Source organism: Micromesistius poutassou (genome assembly GCF_964030765.1).
Source record: "Micromesistius poutassou genome assembly, contig: SCAFFOLD_5071, whole genome shotgun sequence".
NCBI classification, from domain to species: Eukaryota; Metazoa; Chordata; class Actinopteri; order Gadiformes; family Gadidae; genus Micromesistius; species Micromesistius poutassou.
Window position 1 is genome coordinate 1 of NW_028178979.1, and position 9,986 is coordinate 9,986.

At 46.9% G+C, this 9,986-nt stretch overlaps 1 protein-coding gene across 1 annotated transcript; it reads left to right on the forward strand.

The window, feature by feature from the left end:
* Nucleotides 1-1,293: 1,293 nt before the first annotated feature.
* Nucleotides 1,294-9,661, forward strand: LOC311373220 (CUGBP Elav-like family member 4; the record flags this gene model as incomplete). The annotated part of the gene is made up of 9 exons (XM_084490028.1): nt 1,294-1,373; nt 1,824-1,964; nt 2,377-2,515; nt 3,092-3,244; nt 4,875-4,985; nt 6,611-6,673; nt 7,068-7,148; nt 8,848-8,991; nt 9,534-9,661. Coding segments are annotated over 9 exons (1,040 nt in total), but the record flags the coding sequence as incomplete, so codon positions are not given.
* Between the last annotated feature and the right edge of the window lie 325 nt (nt 9,662-9,986).

The window sequence follows — 9,986 nt, forward strand, 5'->3', positions numbered from 1 at the left end:
AACCCAGACCGAACGGGGGGGGGGGGGGGGGGGTTACGTAAGAGTTTATACGACTGGAAATCGTAACAGTTGAAAGTCTTCCCTTTTTTTTTTTTTTTCCATTTCCCTCCATTGAACAGACGGAGCGCTCTCTCTTTACGGGTGAACTCCATTAACCTCCGGAGTCAACTTGCATGGCTCTGCTTTTTTTATAGAGTTTGTAAGTGGGGGGGGGGGGGTGAGCAGAATTTTCATTTTGTGCAAAGCTATTCATCAACACTGTCCGCGGTGCTAAGAAGGGGGATAGAGAAGTAAAGAGAGAGAGAGAGAGGGAGAGAGAGGAAGAGAGAGAGAGAGAGGGAGATGGAGAGAGGGAGGAAGAGAGAGAGAGACTTTTCATACAAAACCACCCACATCTAAGCCACCGTCAACTCCGACCGACATCTTATCAAGTCGGGGGGTGAGGGGGGGGGGGGGTTTGTTTGGGTGGAAAAGTTGTCCTTTTCAAAACAACTGTCAGGGTGCTGCTGCTACACACACACACACACACACACACACACACACACACACGCATACACATGTTCCCGGCGCTAAAGTTCATCAGCGGGCTTAACAGCCAATCAATGACAGCCGCGTGATAGCTAAGCCTGATGATTACAGTGCGCTTGATCGTTCCCGGTCCTCTGTGAAGCTGCATTAATGGAGCTTCATCAGGCGGCTTTGCGCGGCTAAGTGGGACTGGGCTCAATAATTACTGGGGGGGGTGGGGGCGGGCAGGGGGGAGGGGGGGGCTTGATCATTCACATTCATCAACAGGGGCTTACGTCAATAAAAAGCGACACCGATTTGAGCAATTTTGGCATTTTTTAATCCGCTGTTATCAGACGATAACGCGACTGGGTGTCAGACGCGTCAGTGTGTTGTCAGGGCGACCGCCGATGATGATGATGATGATGATGATGATGGTGGTGATGATGATGATGCCGATGATGATGATGATGATGATGTAACACTCTCTCTCAGCACAAAGAGAGCACTAGGGTTCACTAAATGTCTTGTGGCAGGGGTGAACTCTGAACTAGGACAGGCTCACAGACAGAACACAGACACACACACACACACACACACACACACACACACACACACACACACACCAAATGGGAGTGGCAATGTTTATGCACTGACATTGCAATCAGTTTGTTTGTCTCAGACAAGTCTTTGAGAAGGAAGTCACTTGGGTTTCGATTCTATTCAAACTTGTTCTCCTCTCCTCTCTCCCCCTCTCTCCTCCTCTCTCCTTTTATCTTGTCTCAGGCTGTGCGTTTGTAAAATACTCATCCCATGCTGAAGCCCAGTCAGCCATCAGTGCACTACACGGCAGCCAGACCATGCCCGTGAGTACAGTGAGTGAGTGTGTGTGTGTGTGTGTGTGTGTGTGTGTGTCTGCATAGCTGCAAGTGTACATTTGTTATACTGCCTTTTTCTTTACCAATTCCTAATGTTTGTTTGTGTGTGTGTGTGTGTGTGTGTGTGTGTGTGTGTGTGTGTGTGTGTGTGTGCATCCATGCAAATGTGTGTGTGTGTGTGTGTGTGTGTGTATCTATGTTTGTGTGTGTGTGTGTGTGTGTGTGTGTGTGTGTGTGTGTGTGTGTGTGTGTGTGTGTGTGTGTGTGTATGTGTGTGTATATGTTTGTGTGTGTGTGTGTGTGTGTGTGTGTGTGTGTGTGTGTGTGTATGTGTGTGTATATGTTTGTGTGTGTGTGTGTGTGTGTGTGTGTGTGTGTGTGCGTGTGTGTGTGTGTGTGTGTGTGTGTGTGTGTGTGTGTGTGTGTGTGCGCGCGCAGGGGGCCTCGTCCAGTCTGGTGGTGAAGTTCGCAGACACGGATAAGGAACGCACCATTCGCCGCATGCAGCAGATGGCCGGTCAGATGGGCATCTTCAACCCCATGGCTCTGCAGTTCGGAGCGTATGGAGCCTACGCCCAGGCAAGGCGCCCAGGCAAAACGCCTCTGTCCTGCCTGCTTATTTATTCATGTACTCAGAAAGATCTCAATTAAGGAGCGCCACGAGTGCATAGACACCGGCTAGAGCGCGTTAACCGGGAATGTTTATGAAGATAATGAAGAGACGCCCCTCAGCCAATCACCGCTCCCCGTCCCGCTAAGCCCCGCGCCAGGAGATGTCGAACATACAAGTGCAAAATTACGCAGGTGGTGGCGGTTGATGAAGCCGCTTTTGATTTGGTTCTAAAAGGATTCCCTCCCCCGTGTCTCTCTCTCTCTCTCTCTCTCTCTCTCTCTCTCTCTCCCCTTCTTCTCCATCCCTTTCCTCCATCAACGTCATTTCCTTTGCCTTCCTCACACTCCCCCCCTCCCCTTTTCCCCCACATACCGGCAGGTGCAGCAGCAGGCGGCGTTGATGGCGTCCGTGGGCCAGGGAGGCTACCTCAGCCCCATGGCGGCCTTCGCGGCCGCCCAGATGCAGCACATGGCCACCATCAACGGAATCCCCGGGGGACCCATGACCCCCACGTCAGGTAACCGCTGCGCAGGGGAGGGGAGGAGATGGAGGAGTGGAGGGGTCGAAGGTCACGTCATGGGCTAGTGGAGAGAATCTGAGGTCAGGGAGGGAGAGATAGATGGGCTGGGGGGGGGGGGAGTCAACCGGTAAAAGGAATTCATATTTCACCACTGGGGGTTTGGGCTGTTGTTGATCGGAGTGGGATGACGGACAGACAGAGGTCGCAACGCGACCAGCAAATCATAGTAGCGTCGTAGCGTCGCAGCATGCCTCATGAGCGATGAATGCTGTGCGATTGCAGCTCTCCCTCTCCCTATTTTCAGTGTCAGAAACAATTCCCGGTTCTCCATGTGAGGTGCCTAAAAGGGGCTTGTAAGGCTTAACGTGTCACTATGAAGATAATGCAGGAACCATATACTGGCGTGACATTTAGCCCCCTCCCTGCTCCATTGGTGCAGCCCCTCTGACATTTAAAACCATCGCTGTGGTGCCCGCAGAATGGCAAAACTTTTCCTGTGAACTCACAGTGATCCCCTTGTCTGATTATGTACTGTGTGTGTGTGTGTGTGTGTGTGTGTGTGTGTACCTACAGGAGGTAGTACCCCGCCTGGTATCAGTGCCCCCACAGTGACCAGCATCCCCTCCCCCATCAGCGTGAACGGCTTCACTGGACTGACACAGCAGCAGGCCAATGGGCAGCCCCCTGCCGAGGCTGTCTTCACCAATGGGATTCACCCTTATCCCGGTAGGAGGGACTAACGCAGGAATGATCCATAAACACACAAACACACACACACACACGCACACACACAATTCCTTTTGCATGATGTTGTCAATAAAGGTAATATTGAACTACCTCAATAAACATTGTTAATAAAGCGTTCTGACAAACTGAACTGAAGCAAAGTACAGACTATCGTATATTATACTGTTAAATTAACAAACAAATGTAGAATAAATAAAACATGCATACACCCAACAAATATATACGATAAGAAAAAATATGTACAAAAAGTTAATAAAAAAAATGAATAAAACAAATACAATATATTATACAATGGTTAAAAAAAACCTCTTAGACAAATTTTTAATAACAACCAAGTCTATTTAAATCCATATCAAAAAAAAAATCTCCTTGGTGACTCAAGAGAAGCCAGAGAGTTTGACTAGCTAGCCCCATCTCATCAAGCCCCTCACGGCCAAATCCTATAAGGGTCCTGATGGCAAACGCCTGGTCACCTTTCATTTCTAGCCCAGACTTACAAGATCAAGAAAGCGCCCCAGCCTGAGGGGTTGACACCGGGCATCGGGTCACCAGAGGGGTGCACAGAGCCATTATTATCCACTAAGTTGGAGCTCAGGGCCCGTAAGCGCTTTGGAAATTACTGTACAAAAAATCGTCAAAAATGATTTCTCTAATGGTATATCACAGGGTTAGAGAGAGCGAGCAAGCGAGAGAGAGCGAGCAAGCGAGAGCGAGAGAGAGAGAGAGAGAGCGAGAGAGAGCAGTCGAGGAGAAGCTATAGGAAGAGAATGGGGGTCATTGGGTGATGCTCTCTGGTATAACCAATAACAATGGGAGTTGTGGCATGCTGGGACTAGCTGGATAGGAGACGAAAGAGCGACCTCTAGGTCGCACGCAGGAGAGTTAACCGTGACACTTGGTCATGGTAGGAAGGGCGTACGAGTGAGGGAGCCACCTGAACCTGAGAGAGAGAAAGGGAAAGAGAGAGAGAGAGAGTGATAGGGTGGAGAGAGAGTGCATTCCTGTCATGGAAAAGAAAGTATGCAAATAATATTATCACAAATGACATAACCTTCTTTACTTTACTACTAGTTAATTTAAATCTCCTTTTGCCTAGATATAGCTTTCTTAATCTCTCCAATTGATAGGTGTTTACTGTAGCCACTGCGGCAAAGCAAATCTCCTGAGTCTTAGTTTATTCCATCGATTCCGTCGATAGTTGTCTTGCATATTTGCAGACATGTGGACTTCCCTTCATATTGTACAGCAAATCAACTTGTCCTTGCCGTCTCAACACAGTCACTCCACTCACCTTTGTTCGGTGAATATCAGACCTAAAAGTCCTTTGACGCCACTGCCCACAATGTGATCATTCATCGATAAGAATAATGTACACCCGTTGTTGTCTGACTATCCTCAGTAAATGCTGCCTGTGCGTCTTCCCATGATCATGTTCCATGAAATCAAATACGTTGCTGTCACAAAGTGTCATCCATTCCCTCTCATGCAACACAACCACCCTTTCAGTCTGGGTCTGTACTGTGGTTCCAATACAGCACATGTTGACAAAAAGAACTCTCCTTTTCTCTCCCCCTCCTCCTCCTCCTCCTTTCCTCATCTGTGTCCCCAGTGTTGCAGGAGGTGGTCTTTAGGGAGGAGTCAGAGAAAAACGGCCTGGCCGTGGCTCCCAGGAGCTGTTTTGGTGTCCAGGGGGGCTGCTTCCTCTCCTCTCTCTCTGAAGGTATATGGCGTGCTCCCTCGCTCACCCTCTCCCTCATCCTCAGGCGTGTGTGTGTTTGTGAGTGTATGTGTGTGTGTGTGTGTGTTCCTCTGCTCTGTCGCTGTTTGTCCTCCTCATGCTGTCGCCAGAGCTTTTGTATCATGCATGTTCTTTGCTCGGTGTGTGTGTGTGTGTGTGTGTGTGTGTGTGTGTCTGTCTGTGTGTGTTCATGTGGATGCAGGGTTTGCATATCTGTAATGTCTTGTTTTTCTGACCTCTGTGATGACTCAGTTCTGCACGTTTGCAGAATGAATGTAGCAAATATTGCTGGGACTATGCCTACTCCATACATACCAGCAAGCACATACACACACACATGCACACACACACACACACACACACACACACACACACACACACACACACATAAACACACACACACAAGCCATGACTGTTATCTTCCATGAATCATGAGTCATGGGCTGTTTTTAATGTAGCACATTTACAACTATCGTACAAAAGGTTAAAGCAAAGCAAAATAAAATAGAAAAATACTGGTAGTCCCACACAGGTGGTCTGTTCTCAGTCCTTGTTGTCCCTATATATTATTCTTTGATCACAAGCACACACTAGTAGTTAGAATACGCTTAAGGGTGAGCTTCACAACAACAACAGCATGTCCTGAATAATGATAGAATAGAGAGAGAGAGAGCGAGAGAGAGAGAGAGGGGGAGGAGGGAGAGAGAGAAACAGTGAAGGAGAGAGAGAGAGAGAGAGAAAGATAGATTGCTATGAGATGTCACTAGACATGTTTGCATGTATAAATAAGTCAACAATGTATAGTGTCATACTGTCAATAATGTTGACCGGGATGGGTAAAGACAAACAGTAATACTGTGACCCATCCCAGGTAATCGTTTGATTAACTCAACCCTATCCTGACCATTAACTCATTGTATAATATGATAGTTTCACTGTATAGGTATGTTTACATTTGTATTATATTGTATTTTAGGCAACGCAATACAAAAAACTTTATCCAATATTGAATCTTATTTTACTTTCTGTGCTTTGGCAATGTAGTTGTTAATTTAGTTATCCATGCTAATGAAGCCCTTTGAATCTTGAAATATTGAGATGGAGGGAGAGAGAGAGAGAGGGAGAGATGGAGGGAGAAAAATATAGGAAGAGAGGGAGGGAGAGATAGTGGGACCAATGGAGGGAGAGAGGGAGGGAGAAAGGAAGGGGGAAAGGAAGGGAGAGAAGGAGGGAGACTCATAGAGGGAGAGGGGGAGGATTGGGTCCCTGCAGCTCTCTGACAGACGGCCAGTTGACACAGCGTTGTGTCGCTCGCTAACCGTCCGGCTTTCTCCTCCTGTCCATTCCTCTTTTTATCACCTCTCTCCCCCTCCCTTATCCCGTGTCCCTCCTCTCCCTCTCACATTATGTATCACTCTATCCCCTCTCCCACCCCATGTCTCCCTCCCTCCATCCATATCCTCCCCCAACACCATCTTTCTCTCTGTTGGCCTTGCGCACTTTCTGATTCTGACTCTCTCTCTCCCTCTCTCTCTCTCTCTCTCTCTCTCTCTCTCTCTCTCTCTCTCTCTCTCTCTCTCTCTCTCTCTCTCTCTCTCTCTCTGCAGCTCAGAGTCCCACTGCAGCTGATCCTCTTCAGCAGGCTTACACAGGAGTCCAGCAGTATGCAGGTCTGTCTGTCAATCTCTCCCGGGAGCATTGAGTGTATGTGTCTGTGTATGTGTGTGTGTGTGTGTGTGTGTGTGTGTGTGTGTGTGTGTGTGTGTGTGTGTGTGTGTGTGTGTGTGTGTGTGTGTGTGTGTGTGTGTGTGTGTTTGTCTCTGTGTGTAACATGCAAACTCTATTGTTTCGTCTTATCTGATCGATTGCCTGGTGTATCTGGGCGCAGTAAATGTGTGTGTGTGTGTGTGTGTGTGTGTGTGTGTGTGTGTGTGTGTGTGTGTGTGTGTGTGTGTGTGTGTGTGTGTGTGTGTGTGTGTGTGTGTGAATGTGTATGTGTGTGTTCGGTGTGTGTTAGCCAAGAGTGTTATCTGATCTGTGTGTGTGTGTGTGTGTGTGTCTCAGCAGCCTATCCCGCTGCATACGGTCAGATCAGCCAGGCCTTCCCCCAGCCAGCACCCATCATCCCCCAGCAGCAGAGAGAAGGTACCCCTCACACACACACACACACACACACACACACACACACACACACACACACACACATACACTGACAAACACATACACACACACACATGCACACATAGATCCACAAACATACATCGCTACACACACACACACACACACACACACAGACACACACATATGCACAATCACACAAAGATATCCACATATGTGCATGCGCACACACACACATACACACACACACACACACACACACACACACATACACTGACAAACACATACACACACACACACGTAGATCCACAAACATACATCGCTATACACACACACACACACACATACTGACAAACACATACACACACACACATGCACACATAGATCCACAAACATACATCGCTATACACACACACACACACACACATACGCACAATCACACAAGGATACCCACATATGTGCATGCGCACACACACACACACACACACACATACACTCACAAACACATACACACACACACACGTAGATCCACAAACATACACACATATGTGCATGCGCACGCACAGACACACACAAACATACACACACACACATACAAAGATCCACAAAAACACAATCCTATACAAACACATACACACAGACACACACAGATACATGTGCACATACACACACACTAGTGGTAGATACTAACAGATGTGTGCTCTAATCATAGATGTGTGCTCTAATCATCTCACGACAGAATGGGTGACACTTGATAAAGTTTAAGTTTAAATGTACCCTTTTACCCCAGCGTGATTGTATGATGTCTCCTCCTATTGGCTGAGAGAAAATAGTGAAATAAAGCTGAGCAATCCATTTTACAAACTACCCAGAGAGTGAAAGAATGAAATGAAGAAGCAAATAAATCAGCTTGTATTTTGCACTCTTATCAACACTTTGTATAGGCATCTCCAGAGTGTTTCATAAAAAACTGTGGAGACCAACTCCAGTTATGCTGAAAGGAACTCAGTGACCTCCGTTTGGCTGGGTCTGTGCTTGGGGTGTTACTGCCCCCTTGTGGTCACACAGAACACAACTGGAGAATAAATAACTTCACTGACGTTGAGCTCTCTGCTTGGTCACCGTACTTGTTTTCACTATTCCCCTGCCTTCAGTGAGCGTGATTGAAAGTTACCCCTTTTGAAAGTCAAAACCAAATTAATGTTGTCAAAGATAGGTTGGAACTCATAATCTCCATTTACTAATAATTGCAATTTATGTAACATTTTGAACATTTTGAAAAAAATGTGTGTAAAGTTAATAAAATGTGGCTTTCAGTTGGGTTTTTTGTGTATATATGCTGTTTCCTCCATCCTCTAACTATGACATCTTTGAGGTCATTTTTAAATCAGGCGTGTCCTCTCCTATCCTTCTATCCTCTGTGTTTTGGCTTCTAGTTTCTAATATATACATTTCCTTTGTACTCTCATTCTTCACGTCATCTCATGGCCATCTTCTTTTCTTCCCTGCTCTCCTCGCTACAACTACTAACCCTCTGCAATTCTCTCTCTCTCTCTCTCTCTCTCTCTCTCTCTCTCTCTCTCTCTCTCTCTCTGTCTCTCTGTGTCTCTCCCTGTGTCTCTCTGTGTCTCTCCCTGTTTCTCTCTGTGTCTCTCTGTGTCTCTCCCTGTGTCTCTCTGTGTCTCTCTCCCTCTCTCTTCGTGTTGTGTCTTCCTCTGTGTGTCAGGGCCGGAAGGCTGCAATCTGTTCATCTACCACCTTCCCCAGGAGTTTGGGGATGGAGAGCTGATGCAGATGTTCCTTCCTTTCGGTAATGTCATCTCCTCCAAAGTGTTTGTGGATCGGGCGACAAACCAAAGTAAATGCTTTGGTGGGTAAAAACAAATAAAACCAAGAGATTATTTACTCTTCTTCTTCTCCTCTTTTTATCTTCGTTTTATTCTCCTTCTTCCAGCATGACTAATAACCTTCTTTACTGCAGATAATTTACCTGAGTCTGAGCATGAATGAATCACACAGGTTTTTGTTAAACGCTGGGGGGCCCAGAGGACTGGGTATCTGTGTCATGAAAGCCGCTGGAGTTTCCGCCATTGTGCTAGAAATGTCCTGATGTTTGTGTCTTGTAACTGAAGGAATGCTACTACATAAAAGGCCTTTGTTTACAGACGACGAATAAGCGATAACATTCTTTTGTAATAATATTATTGAATAACATTATTAATCAATCAATATCATTTGTTGTAATATTTGTAATATTTTGTGTCTTTGATGCTTCTGTTCTAAAGATTCCTATTTGTGACCATGTTCGTGACATCCCATGTTGCCTGTAGATGTGTTCCTCACTTCGATGTTTCAACAGATGTTTTCATCTTACTTCTAACCAACATCTATCCTCTCTCCCTCCCCCTCCAGGGTTTGTGAGCTTCGACAACCCGGGAAGTGCGCAGGCCGCCATCCAGTCCATGAACGGCTTCCAGATCGGCATGAAGAGACTCAAGGTGCAGCTGAAGCGGCCCAAGGACGCCAACCGCCCCTATTAGCCCCAGCCCCCTCCCCTGCCCCGCCCAGCAGCCCCCCCTTGCCCTGGTGGGCGGGTGAGGGAAGGGGGGAGAGGGGCAGAAACATCACAGGTCAGACCTTGGGCTTAACTTTGATACCCCCCTCCCCACTCCCTCTCCCAAGCCATGAGTTGAAAACCATTTCTTACTTCTGTTGAGGCAGGTGTACAGGTTTAAATACCGTGACATTGTTGGATTTGTTGGATCTGACATGGATTCATTGTGTGTGTGTGTGTGTGTGTGTGTGTGTGTGTGGTTATTTTTATGGAAAAAACATTGCCATTCCCTTAAAAACGGTGCTTGTGAA